Genomic DNA, 25,297 nt, shown 5'->3' on the forward strand with positions numbered 1-25,297 from the left:
ATCTGTACCCTTGCTCTTCTGTTTGATATGCCTTTTATTGCTCTCCTCCTCTCCAAATTTTATCCATTCATCAAGGTTCAGCTTAAATCCCTCCATAAAGTCAACCTAACTACCCTCAGTCCCACTACTTTATCTAAATGCAGGTAGCACTGTATTTCCTCTCAACACTTAGAACTAAATTATATAGATCTTCACATATTTCTATAAATTATATCCTGTAGGATCCCTGAATTAGGAGTCATATTTATATAGCTTTTGCCTTATGTAGTCTTAGGCACTCAGTGGGATACAGTTGAATGAGCGTCAAGAGATGAAGGTTTTTGTCTTTATTTGGCACTCAGGAGTCTGTAACAGGCTATTGGGGAAGACAAGCTCTCTGATACCCCTCTTACTTTTCTCATAGTATAAACAGTAACTATGTAAATGGGAGGCTATCAAAACATCTTGGAGACCACTACCTTATAATTCACAGGTAGGAGATGGTCTTGCCAGTAAGGTAAAAAGGTGCACCTCAGTGCTTCAGACTGCCCATTACAATAAGTTTTCACTTTTATAAACCTTAGGTCAGTACCTAAGCTATATATAGCTTATGTATAAGCAATATAAACCTTATGCTACACAAATAAATATTAACGGCAACTTTTTTATTTTTATTTTTTTTGAGATGGAGTCTCGCTCTGTCGCCCAGGCTGGAGTACAGTGGCGTGATCTCAGCTCACTGCAAGCTCTGCCTCCCGGGTTCACGCCATTCTCCTGCCTCAGCCTCCTGAGTAGCTGGGACTACAGGCGCCCGCCACCACATCTAGCTAATTTTTTGTATTTTTAGTAGAGACGGGGGTTCACCGTGTTAGCCAGGATGGTCTTGATCTCCTGAGCTCGTGATCCGCCCGCCTCGGCCTCCCAAAGTGCTGGGATTACAGGCGTGAGCCACCGCACCCGGCCTAATGGCAACTCTTGATAAAGAAATTGTGACTGGTTACAGCACGCTGGTCACTGAAAAGAGATACTAGAGGGCAGTAATAAAATGTAAGTAAAGAAATTAATTTATCACACTGCTACTTCATTGGTAATTCAAGGCAACCACAATTAAGGGGGTAAATACAGACCACAGATACTAAAGCAATGCCTGAAAGTAACAGATGCCAAATCAAATCAAACAAATGTTTAACATTTTATCAGATCTAAAATAAGTACATCTTCTCTCAGTGAATTTTCATAACTTGATGCACCATAAAATGCCAACAAAACTTCTGACGTACAGGATAAATTATATAAAATACAATAGGAACGCTCTTAATTCTAATTATTTAAATATTAGCATCAGCAGACATTAATAATACTATTCTGAACCTGGATCTGCATGAATCTGAACGTTAGCCGTTAGCTGATAGGCTAAGTATGATAGAACAAAAAAAAAAATCAAAGCCAGTGGTGGTGATGAGCATCTGTAGTCCCAGCTACTCCGCAGGCTGAGGCATAAGGATCCCTTGAGCCCAGGAGTCCAAGGATGCAGTGAGCTATGATTGTGCCATTGTACTCCAGTTTGGGCCGCCCCATCTCTAAAAAAATTTTTTTGGTATGAAAAAGATGTACTTTCTAGGTGAAAACTTTAAAAAAAGAAAAACAAAAAACCCAAATTGGTGAAAAAAGCCCGACTATATCAGCACTGTATTTAGAAAAATAGGGAGGTATCGGAAAAAGGTTAAGCAAGCCCCAATGTCCAAAACAATAATCCCAGAAACTGAAAGCATCTTGAAAACCACTTAGGAATACAGAACTTTACATTTAAAAAAAGCAGGAATAATTTTGATTCACAAATGTCCTTAGTTGTGAATGTACCTAAAAACTTGTTTATAAAGCTGCATATATTTAGTGGAACAATCTTTTACAAGATCTCAGGAAAATAATCACCAAATAACATGGTGCACTTAAATCGCAGTGATCACCACAGTATGATTCACAGGTAACACCGTACAACTACAAAGATATAACACATTGCTACACATACTTTATTTGCAATTCAGTACCATGAAAACATTTCTCTAAGAGGTCAATGTAATAATCTTTTATTGATATAGGAACTCTGGCACTGAAAGCTTGAATAACCCAAGGTAATGATGTCGTCACCAAGGGACAACGAGAATAGAACCCAAATCCCTTGACTCCCAAGCTTGTGTTTTCCCTTAATTGTGCTCCTTTCTATTCATCCAAGAGCATCAAGTGTAAAACGTGGGAGAAAGGAGTGGACACAAATGAGCCAAGTCCGCGAGGTGGAGACTGCACTGAAAGTCCTAGGAATCGCCCCTTGGCACTTTCCTTTTGTTTTGGCTGAAGATGAAAGCAGCAGCAACCACAAACTCCTGGGACCAAGACCTGGAACTAGGTACTGCCTGTTGCGGTTAACTCTCTTCCTCATTTTAGGCCTTTCCTTTTTAACCTCTCCTTCCGGCCAAGCCTTCGCGCGCTCTTCCCCTCTCTCGGTTTCTATCTGCTCCCTTTAGCTCCACTCTGCATATTCCTGCTAGGTGTCCCCGTGAGAGGAGGCAGCTGCGCCGCACTGGCTCTCCACCCTCCATCAGGCCCTGGCGCCCAGTCCTCAGGTGTTCAAGAGGTTCGTAGCGTCACAAGCGCTCTCCCTAGAAAGTGAGTGGCAGTCAAGCATTATAAATGTGTTTCAACTGTTAAGAGACTTAAGAGATGGGAACCGGGGCATATACCAAGTCACCTCTGCGTGGGTTTAGGTAGCTGGTCACGACAAAGCAAAATTTAGACAATAAGCGTTGAGACTTTCGTTTTAGCTGCGAGTTTCACAGCTCCGCCATCCCCTGAGCAACCTCCCACTGGAGGACGCCTGCCGAAGCGCATGTGTTTACACTTTTCCTACACCAAGCGGAGGACCCAAGCGCTCGCCGACCCCGGGGGATTCCAAACCGTTACTCCGCCCGCCGGGGTGGGGCCAGCGCAACGGCCGAGCCTGCGCAGCCGGCCGGCTCCGGGGCCCCCGCGCACTACAAGTCCCAGAAGGCAGCTCTCCGCGGGGGCGGGCAGTCGGTTTATCTGCCTCACACTCATTTTTACCACTGCTCTCCCCTTCCCCGGTCCTCCTGGTGTCCTTTCCACAGTTAAACGCTACTTTCTCTTGAAGCACATGAGGAGAAGCCTTAGCAACCTCGATACCAAAGTTCTTCGCGCGCTCGCTCTTTCTGCCTCTGCTCGAACTATGCCTGAGTCCCTCACAGGAGTTGGGTAGTGCAGGCGAGAGAAGGAAGTCTTTGCAGGCCAAAACTAGGACAACCTGCTCGGACTTCCGCCTCCTGGCCTCCGGAAGGCAGTGCGCACGCGCTCGCTGCGACTGCGGCGCGGTTGACTTCCGCTCCCACTGTGCTCTGCGAGCCGAATCATGGATCACACTGGTAAGGAGGCGGAGGCAGTGGGGGTCCCGGTTCCATGCCCCCTTGGCCGGCCTGGGGCTGGTTGCCCAGCAGGCAAAAGGGATTACGCTCGCCCCACAACACTAGGGTGTGGCAGTGAGAAGAAATCTCACATATGCCTTCCTGTGCCTGGCAGGGGCCTGCCGTTTCCTGGCCTACCCTCTGGTGTGGTACCTACCTCCTCCGTGCCGGCAACAACCGCTCCTTCTCTCGTTCTGAGCTCCGAACCCGGACCGGTGGGCAATGTAGGCCTTTGGGAAGGGAGAGCGCCGGCTCTGTTTTATTCAGCCCAGCTGCTCTGGCCTACGTTATGGAGACTGGCGGGTAGATTGCGGTCTCCGAATCGCGGAATCCTCTTTACGCTGGGAGTGGACGGGCGAGAGTGGGTTGGAGACTTCCTGCTGTCTCAGTCAGCTTTGGGCGGGTGCTGCAGTGGTCACCTCCTGTCGTCTCTCAGATCCTTTATGGACTAGAGAGGTGAAAGAAGGGCGTCTGATAGAGTTTTTGGAATCCAACTCGTAGCTTTTACCTAAACCAAAAGCATGCCCCGCGCTTCGACTGAGGTCCGTACTCATCATTTGAGGGTATTTACAAAGAGGAGCTTAAAATCAAGGCATTCTCATACTTTTCTCCAAGTAAGAGTAGCTCCACCCTTTGTTATGTATTTTCTGCCTTTGGCTTCTATGTGGTTCTCAGATATTGAATGCGTGCTCTTGGAGTTAACAGGTGCCCCATACATTTACAGCGACCATATCACAAATGGAGAAAAAAAGGCTTTGTCTTGAGTATTGAGTTGTCCTCATCAGATATCTGCTTGATTATGTAATTAGGTGTGTATGTTTATGTAGTGTATATTTATGCCAGATACAGATATCTGTAGGTCGGGAGATGGAAGATGGAATGGTAAACGAGACGGACCAGGTCCGTGATAGAACTTCTATTTCACGGAGGAACACAGACAATATCTTCTTTTTTAAAAAATTTTTTGTTTTTTAAATGTTTGCGAATTATAAGTGTTTTGAAGAAAATAAACCAGTGCTGTGGAGAGATTCATGGGGGAAATTTCAGAGAGAGTTGTTAGGAATGGTCTTTGTGGAAGCTAAGATCTGATGGGTGAGAAGATCCCAGCCCTGGGAAAAAAGCAAGAGGAAAAGCATTTCCAGCAAGTGCAAAGGCACTGAGGTAGGAAGATGTAGTGAAGTCAGCTGCAGCCTAGTAATAACCAGAGTGTAAGAGTCCTGAAGTGAGATTGGAAAGGAGGGCAGCAGGCACATTATTCAGGTCATTGAAAGCCATGGTAAACGTTTGATTTTTAAGTGAATATGAAGCCACTGAACAGAAGTAGAGGAGGAACACAATCTCTTTAAAAAAATATAATAGGCTGTTCTATCGAGAATGGTGTAAGAGAGGGAGGTAAGAATGATGGAAAATAGCTGATTGCAGTAGACGGGAAGGGAAGGTTGGTTTGGTGAAAATGAAGGAGAATGGGCAACATCTGTAAATACTTTGGTGGTGTTTGAACGAATGTGAGAGAAAGGAGAAATACCTAGGTTTTTGGTTTGAGCAACTAGGTAGTGTCCATTATTGAATTGAGGAAAACTTGGAGCAGAAAACAGTCTTTTTTTATAGAGGTGAGATGGGAATTTGGGAACAAGTGTTTGGTCTTGGACTACTGGTGTGAGATAACTATTGAGACAGGAGAGATGCCAAGTGGAGATGAGAGGAAAGATCTGCACTGAAAATACGTATTTGGAAGTTAGTACCTTTATTTATAGCTGGTATTTTAAAGCATGAGGACAGATGAGACCACTTAAGAAGGGTGTGTTCAGAGGAGAAGCCGGCCTAGCACCAGGCTGTAAAGAATTCCAGTGTTTGGGAATTTATATAGAGTTGAAACTGCGATTTTGATGGTAGAATAGCAAACATTCGACTTTTGGAAAATAATTCTTATTTGAGCCCACTACTGGAATTGTGAGTCAAGTTCCTGCCATAGTTTAGAGGCTATTATGTTAGGAAGTCATAATAGGGGTGGGTGTAAAGCGTGTTTATTATCTTAATTCTTGAAGTTTAGACATTGCCTAAGGAAGTAAAACTCATCCTAACATGAAAATACGAATGAGCCAACCACTTAAAAAATTAGTTCCCGCTCAGATGTCCCTTCTGCTTAATACTAAATTCTTACCTATTTTATTTTTTTAATGAATCAGTCTCTTTGATGCTTAGTATCAGAAGATAGTATCAAATACTATGCATTGATTGTGAAATAAAATTAAAAACCTTGCAGAAGATTCTGGTTTTCATGAAATTCATAAATACGAATTTGGTAATTGTTTAAATCACAAAGCCTTTGACAAATGAGGAAATGCCACTTAGCTAGATAATTGAAGAATCATGACAGAATAGGCATCTCAAAAGAATAATTTCAATATTAAAGGATTAAGAGTTCCTTGGGGAAATTGATGAAACCCTTGAACATTATGCAAAAATGACCCATTTTATGATCATACTGACATTCAAATGTAAAAATGAAGGTGTTCTAATAGAATCTTGCCAGAAAAATTACTCCAAGAGGCTCCCAATTAACACTAGATTTATTCTTTGGTCATTCTAAGAATTAGCACTTCTGTAACTGTATCCCAGATTTTGTAAAATATCCCAGATTTTGTAAAATATTTGTTGGTTCCTTTTATTCAGGATAAAAATCCCCAATCTTTTTAAAACTATATAATATGGAAGTGTTGTGCCTTTTTAAAGTGAATTTATCTTAAGTGGCCGGTAGTCCTTAGTCATTTTCTATGTAATATCTAAGAAATTTTTGTTGTTAAGAACTTTATAATTTGTTACTGTATTCAAAAGGAAATAGTGCTTTATGTTCTGATTCTTAATTTAAAAACAACAAAAAGCAAAAAAGTCGCAAAAAACCCCAGAACATTACCACTATTAAATGCTGTACCTCATGAACTTCAATCTGTGAAGCAAAGTGAGAAGGGCCAGCCAGCTCTTGAAAGTGGTAGACTGTGCAAGCAACAATAGAGACCTCAAATGTTCAGGATGGTGTGAAAAGGACTTGTGATGAAGTGTTGGTATTTTCATTATTCACGAAGGTAAAACGATTCAACCATTTTGATATTTGAATGTTTAGTATTTGAGGGACAGCATTGAACTGATTATATGTGTACAACAACTTGCTTTTTAGTTGATTGGAATGTCAGGAATACTTTTTGAGCAAGAAAAAAAGTCATTCATGTTTCTTCTGGCCAGTGCATTGCTTGTAATTACTTTTACGTACATAAGCAACTACAATGAAAGCAGATCAAATACATTAATCAGCTCGTGAGTCTGTTTAGTGAAGCGTTGAAAGCTAATCAAGTTGGGTTTACCCCAATTCAAGATTCTAGCTAACCATGTAATTCTGCCCTCCCCTTGTTTGAGGATTAGCTGTTATGAGAGTAGTAAGTAGACTGAAAGATACTTAAAATAATCGTTAAGGACCCATTTTTAATTTTGTTTGATATATTGTTCAGAAAAAGTGCAAATGAATGTGAACTTGGTGTGTGTCTGTAATCCTAGTAGCCTTGGAGGCCATTAGTACTAGCTTACTACTTCCAAATTTGGCTTTGCTGAATTTAATGTGAACGGTTTTGCTATCTATCTGGACTGTAATATTTCCTGCAGGGGCAGTTATACAACCTTGTTCAATAACTTGTCATGTTTAAAACACAATAAATTAAAGATATGTTATTTGTATTTCCTATTTTAAGCATTTTCCTTTTTGTCTTTAGTAGGTCAAGTTAAGTATTTTCTGTATTATATCTTTTCATCTATTTGAAAAAAGGTGACTGTTAAGCTTTAGATGGGGTCAGTTCTATGAAATAATACTCCTGTTACTCATGGGACAAGAATTAATTCTATAGACAATAACAAGCAAAGACTCCAGGGACTAGAAGGTGACAGTTGTTTAGACCTAGTTGTAGTACAGGAACTTTGCATCCTCTTCAATTATAATTTTCCATTACAGGGCCGACTACGAACTCAGTCATATGTTATAGCCCAATACATTATTGCATGTTTTTACTACTAAATGGTGTAATGATTTTTACTGTAATTCTGAATGATTTTTAGAATAACTCTCTAACACTTAAGGAATAATCACATTTCTTAACTTCATTTTCAAATGCATTATTTAATTTTGCCTTCATCAGTGTTAGTAAGTTCAGTTTACTAAGTTTATTATCTGCATGCTTGATGATCAGACATGGGGATAGGGATGGTTTTCTTTCTTTTTCTCCCTAGTCTTTTTCTTTAAAAAAAAAATCTCTTGTAGTTCAAGACAATGGTTCTTGGGTTCATGAATGGTTTCATGTTTCTGTAAACTTCTCTGGAATTATATGAAAAATTTTATTCACTTTTCTAGGGAGAGGTCCTATAACTTTTATCAGTTTCTTAAAGGATTCCATATCTCAAAAAGGGTTAAAAAGCATTGCCTTAAGTGTTGATCCAAAATAAATAAAATTAGCAGTTAAACTTAATGTAATATTGAAAATCAGAACCCAGATCTTTAATAAACTTGATAATGTTAGGTATGTTGTTTTAATACCTGTGGCAGAATAATCTTTAAAAAGAAAAACTAAAAGAAGTTACAACTTTTTTTTCCCTGACATAGACAATGAGTTACAAGGCACTAATAGTTCTGGATCCTTGGGTGGTCTTGATGTTCGCAGACGAATTCCTATAAAGCTCATCTCCAAACAAGCAAACAAAGCAAAACCTGCACCGCGAACTCAAAGGACTATAAACAGGATGCCTGCAAAGGCTCCACCTGGTGATGAAGGTAATTTGTTTAACTAATAGGTCCAACACTCTTTCTGTTTTATCTGATTGCTCCAGATAGTCTGTGTGATCTTATAGCTACCTCTTTTTTATCTTACATATCATATTTATTCTTCAACCTTTTTGTTTGACTTCTCATTGTAGCACATTGTATTTTTATTTCCCTTTATAAATATTTTTGATTTGATTCCTTTTGTTGTTGAAAGCAATGCTGCCCATTGTTTAATAATCTCAACAGTATTGCAGAAAGCATAACATTAAAAGTAAAATCCTTCTATCCAAAGATAATCCCTGTTGACTTTTTTATACAAAAGTACTGATTTTTTATGTGTAGTTGACATTTTTTCATGTAATACGCATTTAAGATTTTTTCTTATCAGTACATGCAGATATACCTCATTAAAAAAAACAGGTTTGGGTATTTTTAGATATACCATAATTTAACAGTTTTTCCATTTTTTTTCTGTTACAAAAAATGTTGCACCAAATATTCTTGGACATAGTGTTTTGTAGAATTTGTACTTTGCACAGATTTGGCCTTTTTTTTTTTTTTTAATTCCAAAGACTTTAAAACTACAAATTTGGATATTTTAAAACTTGATAGATACTGTGGATTTTAGAGTTTGACAAGTACTGTCAAATTGCAGCAAAAAAGGTATGTTAGTTTTTACTCCCATACACCAATAGTGAGTACTAGAAATCTTTTAAAATTTTTGTTTTGATGTAAATTTCTTTTAATTATGAAAGAGCAAATATTTTTTCATAGTATTGGTCCTTCTTGTTTAGATCCTTTCTTCTGAGTTTTTTGTAAATTAATAGGATTTTTGTTATATGTTATGTATGTATGTGTGTGTGTATATACATATATATATATATATATATATATATTTTTTTTTTTTTTTTGAAATTGGGTCTTACTCTCTTGCCTGGACTGGAGTGCAGTGGTGGGATCATGACTCGATATTCCAGGCTCAAGTGATCTTTCCACCTCAGTCTCCTGAGTAGCTGGGACTACAGGTGCGCCCCACCTGCTTGGCTAATTTTTTGTATTTAGTTTTTGTAGTGATGGGTCTTGCTGTGTTGCCCAGGCTGGTTTCGAACTCCTGGGCTCAACGTTCCTCTCACCTTAGCCTCCCAAGGTGCTGGGATTACAGGCATGAGCCACTGTGCCTGGCCTATATTGTATATATTCTACACTTGTCTTTTAATTTTGTATACAAAATATTTATTGCAGAGAATCTTGAAGATTCTATGTAGTCAGGTATCCAGTCTTTGCTTTTATGACTTCTGGGTTTTGTGACATTTTTTGAAAGGCCTTCCCCTATTTCACCAGTATAAAAGAGTTTTTCCATCTTACCCTTGATTACAGGTTAGCAAACTATGTCTGTGGGCCAAATGTAACCCTGTTTTTATAAACAATTTTATTGGAACACAGCTATGCTCATTCATTTAAGTATTATCTATGGGGGCTTTCACACTATAATGGTAGAGTGGAGTTAATTGTGATTGAGACCATATGGTCCACAAAGCCTAACTATTTACTATTTAGCCTTTCACAGAAAAAGTTCACTGATACTGCTTGAGAACATTTATGGATATGTATTTGGTTATTAAGGGGAAAAAAGGTGGCGTCTGGCTTTTTTTTCCCCCAAAACATTGTCCCAACTCTTTTCCTTGCTGAATAGGAATTTTATTGTTATCATATGTATGTTAAAACAGCAGTCCTCAATCTTCTTGGCACAAGGACTGGTTTCATGGAAGACAGTTTTTCCACAGATGGAGAGTGATGGCAGGGTGCGGGGAGTGATTTCGGGATGCAACTGTTGCGTTAGTTAGATTCTTGTAAGGAGCACCAACCTAGATCCCTCTCTTGCACAGTTCACAATAGGGTTTGTGTTCCTATGAGAATCTAATGCAGCTGCTGATTTGACGGGAGGCGGAGGCAGAGGTCAAGTGGTAATGCTCCCTAGCCCTCCACTCACCTCCTGCTGTGTGGCCGCGTTCCTAACAAGCCAAGGGTACTGGTCCAAGGTCTGGGAGTTGGGGACCCCTGTATTAAAAGTATTTTTTTGTATTTCTAGACTTCCTATTCTATTCCAGCAATTTGTCTGTATTTATTTTGTAGGATCAAGCTGCTTTAGTTAAAACATACATTATGGTTTCTTTTATTGTAGGGTTTCTCTCTCATCTAAACAAGTATATTTGAAGTCAAATTGTTACAAATTGTGTTAGTAATAACCTAGGGCTGCTGTTGCACTACCTCTAATTTACGGTCACTCCTGCTTTGGCTTTTTTTAAAAAACTAATTTTTTAAAACAACATGGTAGTGTACAAATGCATTCTTTAATAGTTCAAACAATGCAGAAAAGCCAAAATCCTTTTCCCCCTTTCCCTCTTGGAATTTGGAGTAAAAGAAATTTTTTTTTTGATTGTTGTTTTCCTAGGCATCAATCAAAATGTGGAGTTTGGGGTGTCAGTGTGGTATCTCTACAAATATATATAGTTTAATGATGGGAGTACAGGTGGAACTACTCTGAAAAATGATAATGTGCTCCTGATTTCCTTGGCTATTATCCCAATCATTTTCTGGGTTTGAAAAATTGAGTTTCCTTATTTTGAATTTTAGATCACACCAGCTTTTCTAAGGTGTAAATAGGTGATAGAGGAGCCTAGGAACTCTCAGGTGTGGCTTATCAGAGCGCCCTGACTTTGGATTATACATTCGTATTGGCAGTAATTAAATAGCAGTACACTGAAGTGTCTATCAGCTTCAAAAAATTCTTGCATCACTATTTGTATGTTAATGTGAGTGTGTGTCTGTGTGTGTGTGTGTCTGTGTCTGTGTATAGGTGCTGTAATTTAGTCATGTGGGTAAAGTTAAAACTTGTGTGCTTGGCTACTCTGTTTACCAGTTCTAGGGCCAAAAGAGTCGTGAGAAGCCTGGCTCCTTGGAGGGATATATTTGTCTGCTCAGCTTTACTTTAGGTAATTGGATTCTACCTGGAATTCCCATCAGACTGTTGATTGGTTTTTTGTTCTTTTGTAGGAGATGAGAAGATTGCCATCAACTTTTTAATTAGGCCAGAGAAATTGAGCCCATTTGATCTTCATATATCTTAAGTTTATTGATATTGATAAATGCGTTGTAGGAAAGGATACATAAGATATGATATGGCTGCTGTTTGGGTAATTAATCAGGGAGTGGTTTTAATCGACAGGATGAAATATGAATATGTTAAGGTGTCTAAATTACTCATTTTAGGGCAAAGAAGAAGATAACTTGTTTGCTAATAAAATGCATAGAATGCTTTATGTTTTCATTATACTCTTGGCAATAAAATCAGTCTCATGGCATACCATTTTTGTAGCTAGACTAGAATAAATGGTGATCAGTATCTTAAAAATTTGTGCAACAAGCATGATAATCAGTAGTCAGTAACATTTTACATTAGAAATAGTTTCATGAATTGATAAGAGCCTTTGAATGGGAGTCAAGAGATCTGAGGTCTGTTCCTGGCTTTGCCACTTTTCTATATGTTGAGTTGTTATGAGTCTCCATATAGTAATATTCTCAATAATGAAGTGAAAGAGTTGGACTAGATCACCAAGATCACTTCTAACTGACGTTTTAAACTAATCTTGATTGTCTTATTCTTAGAAAAGCTTTGAAAGGCATCAGATGGGCTTTTTAGTGAAAAGATCTATTTTGCCATGTATATGTACTTCCAAAATGAAATTTGAGATGTGGAAAGTTAATGGGCAGTACTTTTTTTTTTTTCTCAGAAGGATTTGATTATAATGAAGAAGAACGGTATGACTGTAAAGGTGGTGAGCTGTTTGGAAATCAGCGAAGGTTTCCTGGACACCTTTTTTGGGACTTTCAGGTATAATTAAAAATGAAAAATTGTATTAGAACAATAAAATATTTTAAGTATTAAATAGTTAAAATGTTTTATTAGAGTAATGCACAATACATAAAGAATGTTATGAACTTGTTGTAACTGATTTTCAGTACGTACAAATCATTTGTTAATACTCTATTTTCAAGAATAATTTGAAGTACTTTTCAGTAAAATCAGTAACTATTAACACTAAGAAGAAAAACTAATGGTATCACAGCTAATGGTGGGGAATACATGGAGATTATACCAAGAAGCTTTTATTTCTAATTGTTTTAACAACTTTTATAAAACACTGACCAATTCATTGTGTAGATACAATCTTTAGAATTGTGTGAGAAGATAATTTTAATTATATCATTTCAACAGATAAACATCTTAGGTGAAAAGGATGATACACCAGTTCATTTCTGTGACAAGTGTGGATTGCCTATTAAAATCTATGGGCGAATGGTAAGTATAATTAAATACTGTTTTTGTCAGTAAGCGTTTGCATAGAGGTCGGGTTCTGAAATTTAGATAGGTTTATCATTGTTTCATGACTAAGTTTGCGACATTTTAAATAAGTATGAAATAATTAAGGGAAGTATTGGAATACTATGAATTTAATATTATCTTGACAAATTGTTGAATTCTTGTAAAATATTAAATAAAACTGAAAATTAAAATAATTTCTGAAAACTAATTTCTTTAGAGTGTTTGATACCAGTTAGTTTACAGTTATTCTAGTTTATTAAGGAAAAATTTTTTTCTTAATAAATAGAACAAAACTACTTATGTTTGAAGGCCACAATTTTTTTTACATAAAACTGCATTAATAATATTTATAATTTCTTTTTTTCCTGAGGCTCAGAGAGGCTTGATAATATTTCTGAAAATTGAATTCTAATCGTTAAAAAAATTTTACAATCCTAACTAATTTTATAGTAATTTTCACATTTCTTCCCTCCAAAAAAGATAGTTTTGCGTTTGCGTTTAGAAAAAAAATCGAATTCAATAACGTACCTGTGATGGTAGATGGCGTGGATTATGCACTGTTGCTTTCCTGTACATCATAGTAAAGAAATAGTAACAGGCTGTGAATTTAAAAATGTGGTTCTAACATCATTTTACTGTATCCTTCTGATTGATTTTTAGATTTTTATTAGTTGATTAACTTAAAACGACCAGAGGAAGATGCTGCTTTTATTAAACATAGGACATACTTGTTATTTTTACTGCATTCAAATAGTTTCAGGAGAAACAAGATTTAAAAAAAAACCATGTAATTAAAGTGTTCTTCAGGAGGTTTTGACCTGCAGAGGGCTGGGTGTGGTGGCTCACACCTATAATCCCACAGCTTTGGGAGGCTGAGGTGTGAGGATTGCCAGAGGCCAGGAGTTTGGTACCAGCCTGGACAACTTAGCGAGACCTCGTCTCTACAATAAAATAAAATAATTAGCCTGGTGTGGTGGCACACACCTATGTTCCTAGCTATTCTGGAGGCTGAGGTGGGAACATCAGCCAGGAGTTCGAGGTTACAGTGAGCTGTGATCACACCAGTGGACTCCATCCTGGGCAACAGAGCAAGATCTGTTTCTTAAAAAAAAAGGAAAAAACGTCTGGGTACCATGGGTGAAATTCATAGAGTTTACACCTCCAGAAAGTGTAAGCAAATACATATGTGTATATTTATTGGGAAAGGGGCCATAGTTTTTGTGATGTTCTCAAAAGGCTTTGTGATTGAAAAAGGTTATTATAATTAGTACTTAATAAATATTCATTTTAACAGGTATTCTCAAGTATCTTCTAAGCTGCCTTATGTATAGGTCACTATATATATGTTTTTTTAAGAAATATTTTAAGTTCTAATATGCTTAACTGTAATATGTCTTTGTTTACAGATTCCATGCAAGCATGTTTTTTGCTATGACTGTGCTATTTTACATGAAAAAAAGGGAGATAAGATGTGTCCAGGGTAAGATAAGATTATCATTACCTTTTTTAAATAATAAAGTTTTAGTGCAATGATTTGTAAGTTGGATTAAAGGTTAGGGAGTGATACAAATCAGGCAGGAGATCAAACATACAGACATGGCTAATCTTTTTCTGTGAGCCCAGCTTGCCTAGCGTTTCTCTTTAATATAGGGCAAGGTAAACACTGTCAGTCAACTCAAATTGGTCAGAATGAAATCTGTTTGCCATTATAGAAGTATTATTATAAACCAAAAACAGTTACTTTTTTGATGAGACATTAAAGAAGTATTAAGATATATTGAGAGCAAAGACTCCAGAATTAGAATTCCTGGGTGTGAATCCTTATTCTGCTATTTATTGGCTGTTTTACTGTCATAGACTATTCTTTATTGATAAAATGAGGCTGATAATAGTACCTACCTCCTTGTGGTATTTTTAGGATTAAATGAGGTTTTATATATATAACATATGTACACACGTACGTATATATAGTAGCTGGCATATAGTAAGCACTATATATATATATATATAAGCTCTTGCTACTTTCAAATCTGATTATTGTATCTGGAGTATATCTTAGAACACCATCATTACATAGTCTCAAATTATAAAAAGCTAGATCCGTTTTGGGATAGTCTTGAAGAAAACAGAATAAGAATTTTTATATCAGTTCAGAACTCTTGATAAGGAATGCTTAAGAAAGAATGAGAGATACTTGCTTGGAATAGCCATAGGCTTCTTAGATCACTTATAACCTGTGCTTAAAGCTACACCAAGATTTGTGGTATTGATTGATAACAAAGCTGTGGACACTTGTCAGCAATGATTCCGTTTTATGGTGTAGGAAAATTTAACATCAGCAGGAGAGAGGGGTGATTTATTGACAGCTCAGTGACAACTAATTCTCTTGGCATGTTTTTATTCGCATTTTAAAGTAACAGATGATAACATTTTTCTATGAGTTTAAAACATTTCGTTTATAGAATTATAATTCAGAAGAGTTAAAACACTAGAAATATATATCATTTGTTTTTTTGGGTGTTTTCTCAGGCCTAAGTTTTCAACATGGTATACCTTCATTTTAAGTTACATAGTAAATTTGATTGCTTCATTGGGATAAAGGATTTCAGATGTGATAAAACATTATTTAGAGGACTTTTAAAGGTTTCCTCTTATTTATTAAAAGGAAATTAAAAGGTACTTCTTGTTTAAAGAAATTAGTTCTCAAGGTACTAAATGTAACTAATGTACTGAATATACTAATGTACTAACCTTACTAATGGACTAAATATAACAAAGTACTAAGTGTCACATCTCACTTATGTGGTCCTTAGTAGCAATTTTCGGACAGAAGCCTATCTGTATTAACAGACCCAGATCAGGAAGTGAAGAAATGACAATCAGAGTTAAACAGTATGTATTACTGTTTTTAAGCACCACCCAAGAGAAAGTGCCTCTCATCTTGTTAAGGTCGAGATAGTTCAGAGTTTACAGTGAACTAGAAGCAAAAAACAAGTGTGCCAGATGGCCACTAAAGGGAAGCATAATAACATCAATAAGGAGTGCCAGCCTTATAGTAAGGATGGAAAGATAGACAACTCAAAATCAAGAGTATAGAGCCATTTAGTTTAGTGCCAAATGACCTGACACATATATTCAATGATAATTGCTTATATATATACACACATATATTTTTATATAGTGCTTAATTGGGGATTAAATACTGTCACTTTCGTTGTTTGATATTAAATATATTCTTTGAAGTAATATGAAATAGATGTAAGAACATTGTGAAGTAGGTAGATACTTTAACTTCCTTGTACAAATGAAGAAACAAACTCAAAAATGGTTCAGTGACTTCAAATTACTGAGCCAATACCAGATCCAGGATCTTCAGATTCCTATTTCAGTCCTCTTTCCCCACTGTGTCAAGAAAGCTGTAATGGCAAGTATGGATTAAATATGGTAAATGAAAAATAGTTACAATTTTGACCCTGAGTTTTTAAGAAAATGTTAAGTTAAATTTAGTGCTCACAAATTAGAAAGTTAGGAAAGTGTAAATTTGCCTGACAATTCAGAAAAAAACCCTTCCTTAAAGGACTTTTAATAGTCCAGGCTTAGATTGAAATAGTTTATGTTTAATGTTAAGAACCCTAATGATGAGGCTGATGTTACTTCTTGTAGTCCTTGCAGTGTCTTCTGCTTACTGTTTTCTACTTACTGTTTTCCACTGTTTGCTCAACAAACAGTTATCCCTCAATAATACCATACAAGTTTGAATTCCATGATTGTAAGTAATCAACCCGTTGGTTTTTTTCTTGCTGGGTTTTTTGGCAAATGGATGCAAAACGTAGAATTGTTTGAGAAAATTAGCTAAATTCTAGGCCTTGGGAAGAATGAGGTCTCTTCTTGAAACATATTGTTTGATATTAGGAGTTCTGAAGATGACAGAAATGCCTATGCTTAATGGCTAATAGACAACAAAGTAGGGAAGATTAAAGGTTCATGTAGAATAACTGTAACTTCTAATTGTGGACTTTTGCTATGTTTTATGTAACAGTCAAATTTTTAAGAGGCATATTTTTGAAAATTACATAATTTTTTATGTTCTCTTTTAGTAAATCACATTTTTTCCCCTTCTGATTTAGCTGTAGTGATCCTGTGCAGCGAATTGAGCAGTGTACACGAGGTTCTCTCTTCATGTGTAGCATTGTTCAAGGGTGCAAGAGAACGTATTTGTCTCAGAGAGACTTACAGGCTCATATCAACCATCGCCATATGAGAGCTGGAAAACCTGTTACCCGTGCTTCACTTGAAAATGTTCATCCTCCTATTGCCCCACCACCAACTGAAATCCCTGAGCGTTTTATAATGCCACCAGACAAGCACCATATGAGCCATATTCCGCCAAAGCAGCACATCATGATGCCACCACCTCCTTTGCAACATGTGCCGCATGAGCACTATAATCAGCCACATGAGGATATTCGTGCTCCTCCAGCAGAATTGTCCATGGCTCCACCTCCACCTCGATCGGTCAGTCAGGAAACCTTTCGTATTTCAACAAGAAAACACAGCAATTTAATAACCGTCCCTATTCAGGATGACTCAAATTCAGGTGCTAGAGAACCACCACCTCCTGCCCCAGCACCTGCTCACCATCATCCTGAATATCAGGGTCAACCAGTGGTATCGCACCCTCATCATATTATGCCTCCACAGCAACATTATGCACCACCCCCACCTCCTCCACCACCAATAAGCCATCCAATGCCACATCCTCCCCAGGCTGCAGGTACTCCTCACTTGGTATATAGCCAAGCTCCACCTCCACCAATGACCTCTGCTCCACCACCAATAACCCCTCCCCCTGGACATATTATTGCCCAGATGCCACCTTATATGAATCATCCTCCTCCAGGACCTCCCCCACCTCAACATGGTGGTCCACCTGTAACTGCACCCCCTCCTCACCATTATAATCCTAACTCATTACCCCAATTCACTGAAGATCAAGGAACTCTGAGCCCTCCATTTACACAACCAGGGGGAATGAGTCCTGGTATATGGCCTGCACCAAGAGGGCCACCTCCTCCTCCACGATTGCAGGGTCCGCCTTCTCAAACCCCACTTCCTGGACCACATCATCCAGATCAGACGAGATATAGACCGTATTACCAATGATAATAGTATTTTGAACTGAAGATATGAGGAGGAAAAAAACTATGTATAGTCAATCTTTTAATTAAGCTTTGACTGTTTTGGGAAGGAAGAGTACCTCTTACCGAGGTAGTATAAAACACATAGGGTCTTGTTTCTTAAAATGGTTTTAAATCTTGACCTTAAGATTGATTTCAAGTACCATACTGTAGTACAGATAAGTGGCTCAGTTGAGCACAGCTATATTTTAACATCTTTATTCCCCTAATTTAGTAAATTGACCCAGAGGTGACCATTTGTAAAAAATTTGAAAAAATTTTTCATTGTTTTACTTCAAAAGTATTGTTTTGTTAAACCCAACGTTTAGTTTTTCTTGTGATACATTTTGTTAACCTGTGTAAAAGGATTAAATTTCAATAAGATTGTAAAAATGCTATTTTTATGTGAATTTAAGTGCAGCCACATACTGTTTTTTAAACCATATGTTTTACCACTAATTTCCCAAAGTTATAATAAAATCCTAAAAGCAAAAATCTAGAATTTGCTGTAAGGCAGACTGTTAAATGATAGAGAGTTATTTCACATTTTAGGCACTGAAATGTTGAGGTTTCGAGGTATAGTAAGTATACAATGCACTTCACTTGGATGCCTTTTCATTTTTAGGCAGCCTCAGGAGCACCAAAATACATTGGAATTCTAGTACTAAGATATATTTGTTTGTAATGTTAAAAGGCATTACTAATTATTTGGAAAGAGATGGCCAAAGTAATCAACTCTACAGGCTTCAAGCTGGTGGGGAATGCTGTTACTCATTAATGCTTTTTTACTGAATGGTCGGAATCACATATGCACCACACATACTGATCTTAAGTAACATTATTTTATAGAGCTGTTTAAATGGTGTTATTTAGATGAAATGTGTTCTGTTTTGTTCATTGTCTTAAACTGAATAGGGCTGAATAGGCTTTATGTAATTCTTCATTTCATGGTAGAGTTTGATGCTGTGTTTAAGTGGGTTCTTGTTTATAGGATTTTCAACTGCAGTTTGAATGCCATGGAGGAATTTGAATAATGTATTAATGAAGGACATATTCTTGTAATCACAAATTTGCATTTGCTCAGGTTTCATTGCTGTGTGATAGAATTTTTCCTCTAACTTGAAATTTAAAAACTTTTATTTCCTATTCCTTTTGTTGGTAAAGCAGTCTGAATTTGGAACATTTTAGCTTGGAGTCAACAGTGAAGACTACCAGATAATTTTGTATTGGAGAAGAGGAAAGTAACAGCTAAATTGTGGATTTCAGTGCTTTACATGGTGCCTTTAGAGTCAGCTTTTACATTATAGGGGCTTGTTATAGTTCAGCTAAGATGACCACTTAACAGTTTATACAGAACTCATGTGTATAAATCAACGTTCTTAGGATATTATTTATATCCTTTGAATAAATCCCTGTGAAGTTTTTCCTCCCCACTAAAATGGTGCATAATAAAACATGAAATGTGTAGTATGCAGATATCATTTATTAGATAGTTTGTAGTATATACATTTAGAACATACTTCTTTTGACAAAGGGTGAACTGATTGCTAATTTACCATTTTATTCTGTCAGGTACAGGTGAAACAAATTCTCATCTTGAATGATCAGATGCAAAATCATTTCTGAACCCTAGGAGCAGAAGTTAGAAATAACAAAATGGCCATTTCAACCTTGACTGGCCAAAAATAACTAATAAACTTTTTTGTTTTAAGTCAGGCAAGTGATTTTCTACACTTCACAGTTTGAAAGTCCAGTGTTAATGCAATATTTCTAGTGAGAAATGCTTGTTATTAAAAGCATGGGAGTGAAATAGTGTGAAATGTTGGTGGTGAGTGCTTCTATCATGTTACTGTAGGTACTTGGACTGGTGCAAACTTGATTCCTTTTCATGCCCCTGTTTAGGAGCTATTAAAATGTTACTGTTAAAAATCCAAACCATTTCTTTGTTCCATGTAATAAGAAAATAGCCAAAATCACTTTAGAGCTTCTCAGCTATTTATGAAGAGCTGTCCTGCTTTTATTGAAAGTCACTAGAGTTGAATGTGGTAAGCAACCACTTAGCCTATGTATTGGACGAGAAAAATCAGTATCATAAAATTTTGAACTAAGAGAACTCTTGTAGAGTTTTAAAAAAATGATTTATTTTCAATTAGGTTTAAGAAATCTATGTTATGCAGGGAGGCATATCAAATGAATGTTGTAGTAGACAAAAGTTTTAAATCGTGTTAGACTTGAATTCATCAATTGTTTGAGGGTGGGTGGGTAGAAGGATAACAAAATTACTGTTAGTGCTTCTTTCCTTACGGAAAAAGATGTGAATCCCAGCCTTATTTCAGGGAAGCCTTTGAAGCTATGATGGACATAAGTCTAAATTAAATGTATGTATGTTTCATTATATTGCTCTTAAGACTACTGAGGTGGCAGTTTAATTCTTAAAAACAATAAAATGGAAGCATAAATACTATTTTGCCTAGATGAATTTTTATGTATTGGCACATTTGGAAGAATGCAGAATTTTCCATGTTTATGTTGATAACTTTCTCCAGTATAATTAAGTTCACTTCTAAAAGATTAAAACCATCAAGTTGAATGTTACATTTCTTCAGTGGCATGTTTATTCAGAATATACAGTATTTGGGGAAATATCTGTTGCAAAGACTATAAGAAACTATATTCATTTTGCCCTGTAAAAACTACTTGCTCAAAATTATCGTGTAAATACTAATTAAATACCACTGAAATGTAAATGGAAGAGATATTTGAACATATCTTTTAAACTCAATAAGAGGCTGTATGAAGTATACAGAACTGCTGAAGGCTTTGTTCTGACTAATATATTGGAAGAGTATCTTTTGTAATCTTTTTTGGAAAACTCTACAGTTCCGTCTTTCATAAAGTTTTTGAAAATGAGTACATTATGAGTACATGAAAAAAGTGCATGAGTACTCAGATATTTCTTCATTAGATTACCCATCAAATTAGTATGTTGATGTTAAACGTGTAAACACTATATTCCGATTAAAGTGGACTTACTCTTCATACTAATATAAACATACTGTATTCTGATTGAAGTGGACTAACTCTTCATACTAATATAAACATACTATATTCTGATTGAAGTGGACTTACTCTTCATACTAATATAAACATACTATATTCTGATTGAAGTGGACTTACTCTTCATACTAATATAAACGTATTCTGATTGAAGTGGACGTACTCTTCTTCACTGGTTTGTAATTTGCTAAATTATGGCCTAGAAACCAATCAGTTTACTTAATATGGCGTATGTGCAATCAAAGCAATATCAGATATACTAGGCTTAACGAGAAGTGGAGATAAACCAGGGAAAATACTTGGCAGTGATGCTAATAAAACCTAATTTGGATTTTTAAACGTCTTGTTTTGATTCATGTCCCTTCAGTTTTCCATCACTGAGGGAAGAAGTTTTAAGGCAGAATTCTTAACACTTTAGTGCTTAATTTTCCCACATCCCCATCTTTAAAATTTTTGAATTTTTTGGCACCGTAGAAGCACAGGATTGAAACAATAAGTCATGGGTTTAGTTCTCACAATTGGGTAGGACCTCTTTAAAAAAAATCTATTCACTTAATGTTAAAACTTTTTTTTTTTTTTTTTTGGTAAAAGGATTATTCTGGCTGTGTGATAAGACCAAGTAGGCTAAGATAGAAGCAGAGGGACCAGTCAGAAGGGTGTTTTAATAATTTACACAAGAGATGATGGTGGTAACATTACAGGTATCAAGAATTGGGAAGTGGGTGACTTGTGGAAGGATATACGTAAAGATATATTTATATGAATTATTGATTTATAAAGTTAAACACCACTTATGTATGTTAGATGTGGGTGTATGATAATGAACAAAATAGATGGTCTCTGCCCTTTAGGAGCTTACATTCTAACTTACCTAGGAATTATTCTTGATAGTCCTTATATTTTCTTCAAAAATTTTCCTTATATTCAAAGTATTGTGGCCAGGAAATAAATCTTAATGTTTAAAATACATTACTGAAATACATGCAAAACCATGAGAGAGAAATGTATTTAATTCTGAACATTAGTATTTCCTACCTGCTTTTCTGGTTATAATTGTACAATGCTAAATTAGTGACTTTGGAACAAATCTGTGGAATGCACCTATAATTATTCCTGAGTTTAGTCCTTATCTTGTAATCAGTTTTTAGTTAGGTCTTAATTTCTTTTGGGAGGTGATGTTTTCTAATAATTAAAAGCCTGAGTTGTATAGGGTTAGACTATCCAGACAGATTTCTGGCTTTACCACCTGTGACTATCTAATTTAGACTAGTTACTTGCTTTTGAGTCTTCATTTACTTTTTTTTTAAAAAGTAGGAGAAATCATAATACCGACATTATTGGGGCTATTTTGAGAGTTAAATGACTATATTTTAAAAGGAGAGTCAATAGGATTTCCTGGTGGATTTTTAGGCTTGATCAGCTTAAGAAAAATGGAGTTGTCATTAACTGAGGTAGAAAAGATGCTGGTAGAGAGACTAGGGGAAGATGAACAGGTCAGCCGTGACATATTGAAATCCAGATGAAGATGCTAGAAACGTGAATTAAATATCCCTCTTTTATATTCTTGTTCATGCAGTGTAGGGTCAACCATTTAAAATATTTCATTTACATTTCTAAGTGGTAAGTTCTGTGTTTAGATAAAAATATGTATCAAATGCTTAAATAACTTACACAATAATTTTAAAGATAAACTGCTCAACATGTATTACTTTCACCCTTTCTGAATTTCTGTAATGTGTTTGTCTCTTCACAAGTTGTTCTGTCTCCCAGTTGCATCCTTTCCCTTCCAATCTTGCTCTGGTTTACATAAGTTTATTTTTATGTTCCAACATGGTCTCTTGACCTCTTCCTAAATTAGGGATCAGATTTTGGTACTAGTCAATTTCCAATATGTGCTCTGAGGCAGGCAAGTAGAAGCTCAGCCCCATGTATTCCCATTACTAGAAGTATACCCAACCTTAGTGGCCTACAAGAAAAAAACATTTAACGATAAGGATAAGTAAACCTCTAAGGTGTTAAGGTTGAATGTACTGTGATGTGGGCACAAGAATTGGAGTGCTTGTGCTTGTTTCTTGAGTTGTTGTTGTTGTTTGGTTTGGTTTGGTTGGCAAGAAGAATGCAGAGGGCACCTTTGCTTGGGAAGATGGAGACCTCAACGACAATCCTATATATAAGGCATTTGCCTCAACTTCAAACCAAATGATTGAGTAAATAGGCTCCTGTTTTCAATTTCGACTTCCTGCCCTCTTTAGAGGAGAAGTTCTTAACCCAAGATTTGTGGGGCATTTTATATGTAAATTTTGTGTGTGTGTGTGTGTTCCCCCCCCCCCCAAAGTCCATAGGGTGTATGAGACTCTATAAGGTGTCGACTCAAAAAGTTAAACACTTAATAAAGAGTGCTGTGGCTGGGCACAATGGCTCACATCTGTAATCCCAACACTTTGGGAGTCCGAAGCAGGAGGATTGCTTGAGACCAGGAGTTTGAGACAGCCTGGGCATCATAGATCCTGTCTCTACAAAAAATGGGAAAATAAGAGAGTGCTGATATTCTACTTTTAAGATTGGCTATGTAAATAACCTGTATCTTACCTTTGTGTATGTAGTTTTAAGTCCAATAGATAAGCCCTCTCAACGACACTAACAGAGTGGAAAGGTACCTTGACAACAATGTTCAGAGGTAAGATCTAAAACAATTGGGACAGCTTTTCCCATTGACAGAGTGGTTTGATGTTTAATAAAGGGCGTTGAATATTTTTCTCTTGGTGCTGATATTTCTAACTATTACATAAATACAAATTTTCACCAAGAGCCATACCAGTGGAAAAGGAGAAGCAGGTGTACTGAATCTCCTCCTCCAGATAAATTGAACTCTAGAGCTGTTATTCTGCCCTGTGAGTTACAAATAATAACCAGCAGTGAAAAAGAAGAGTCGTACTACTTCTCTGCCATCTGTTTTCCTTGTTCCCACTGAGACCAGGAAGAATTGGCTACCCATCTTTTCTTTTCACCTTCCTTTTAGTTTTTTTAGAAAGCTAAAAAAGCTTTCTCATTTTTTAGCTTGTATAGTTTTCATACTAAATCTATGTAGTTACAGATATTACATTAGAGGATTGTGTTTAAAATCTGGATAGGAGGTTGGATGCTTTAAAAAACTGATAATCATAAAATCTGAGCAAAGAAGCCTGATTACAGGGGTTCTGTTAGAAGATTCTCATGTAGCAGGTTTCCAGCCAGACCACTATATTACGGGACCCACAGCAAGCATGTTTCAGAAAGCTAACAAATTTAACAAGACACATCCACTGTACAACTGATTTTTTTAATGGAAATAGTGTGACCTGTATAAATTATGACATTCAAAACAGTGGCGTCAATACACTGCTAAACATATGCATGAAGGTAGTGACTAGGATGGAAATCTGTCAGTGCTACAAAAATACATACGAACAAAATAATTTTTGTCCTTTGATAAATCTACAAGATATAAAATTAAGAATATTTACATAATTTCATACTAGATATGTGAAGAATATGCCATACTAGAACAATCTTGTTCCAAAGTTTGAAACATATTCTGTCAAAAATACTCTTTATACAATATATGAACTTATCAATAACTTTCTGGGTATAAAGTTGTTTTTTATGTCATGGTCAGATGAAGATCCCTCTGAATTATATGTTGATTAGAATTTTGTTTCACCTGGTACCTGGAAGAAGACAGAAAGTTACTGTTTTAAAACACTTGTCAAGTTCTGTTACAATGATCACATCTTAGGAGCTAGAATTTACCAAAGTTATCAGTTTTTTTGTCTTGAATTTTAATGATCAAATATCTTCCATCACTACTTGTTTAACATAGATTCATGTGATACCACATTGTAATTCAAAGGCCTAATTTAACTTAAAGTAATGGTACAGTGTGTTGTAGCAATATCTTTCTTCACATTTGTTCCAAAGAACTCTGTGTTGGCCTGGTACATTCAGCTTTTACCCCAGTCACCACTGGTGGCCTATCCACAGCTGATGATTTACCTTCCTAGAGGCTGGACAAAGAGCTGGTGTTAAATGTTTCTTTTTTTAATACGGGGAAGCCAAGGTCCACCAATGTGCTAGCTACATTTGTTAGACAATGGGTTCTAGTGTTTGGGTCAGACATGAAGTTTAAATGCTGTTCCTACCCTTTATCCTCCAATACTTGGTGACAGTTGTGAATGCAGTTACTGAGGAGAGGATTTCTGGTGCGAGGCTCTTCTTATAAGGTACTCAGGCAAGGTGCCAGTTTTATTGGGGTTCTCTGGAATCTAGTCCTGGGAGACAGAATCATGGTGCTTATCTACGTTCACCTCTTACCTCAGGTCTATCCAATTTTCTGGAATGGCCTTTTCATCTGACCTTTGCTACTTGATACCACTCTTAATAATGTTCC

General features: G+C 36.6%; 2 protein-coding genes and 1 long non-coding RNA gene across 11 annotated transcripts in view; 1 reads left to right on the forward strand and 2 right to left on the reverse strand.

Moving 5' to 3' along the window:
- The first annotated feature begins 965 nt into the window (after window positions 1–965).
- Window positions 966–20,278, forward strand: CBLL1 (Cbl proto-oncogene like 1). 6 transcript variants are annotated; one of them, XM_077994763.1, is made up of 6 exons: window positions 966–2,383; window positions 8,095–8,262; window positions 12,048–12,145; window positions 12,530–12,613; window positions 14,044–14,117; window positions 16,765–20,278. In XM_077994763.1, the coding sequence occupies exons 1-6, from the start codon at window positions 2,335–2,337 to the stop codon at window positions 17,798–17,800; spliced, it is 1,509 nt and encodes a 502-aa protein (XP_077850889.1). In that variant the 5' UTR covers window positions 966–2,334; the 3' UTR covers window positions 17,801–20,278.
- LOC106997603 (uncharacterized) lies at window positions 2,044–7,620 on the reverse strand. The gene is made up of 2 exons (XR_013415491.1): window positions 3,610–7,620; window positions 2,044–2,636 (listed from the first exon to the last, which is right to left on the reverse strand). It is a non-coding gene; the product is annotated as an uncharacterized LOC106997603 (long non-coding RNA).
- A 3,893-nt stretch (window positions 20,279–24,171) lies between the features above and the next one.
- The window catches only part of SLC26A3 (solute carrier family 26 member 3), a 38,621-nt gene continuing 37,495 nt past the window's right edge, over window positions 24,172–25,297 (reverse strand). For all 4 annotated transcript variants that reach the window (XM_028846169.2, XM_077997170.1, XM_077997172.1 and 1 more), the window contains one exon: window positions 24,172–24,578. In XM_028846169.2, the coding sequence (XP_028702002.2) occupies window positions 24,555–24,578 (24 nt within the window). In that variant the 3' untranslated portion in view covers window positions 24,172–24,554. The remainder of the gene's footprint in view (window positions 24,579–25,297) is intronic.

The sequence above is a fragment of the Macaca mulatta genome, chromosome 3, assembly GCF_049350105.2.
Source record: "Macaca mulatta isolate MMU2019108-1 chromosome 3, T2T-MMU8v2.0, whole genome shotgun sequence".
Lineage (NCBI taxonomy): Eukaryota > Metazoa > Chordata > Mammalia > Primates > Cercopithecidae > Macaca > Macaca mulatta.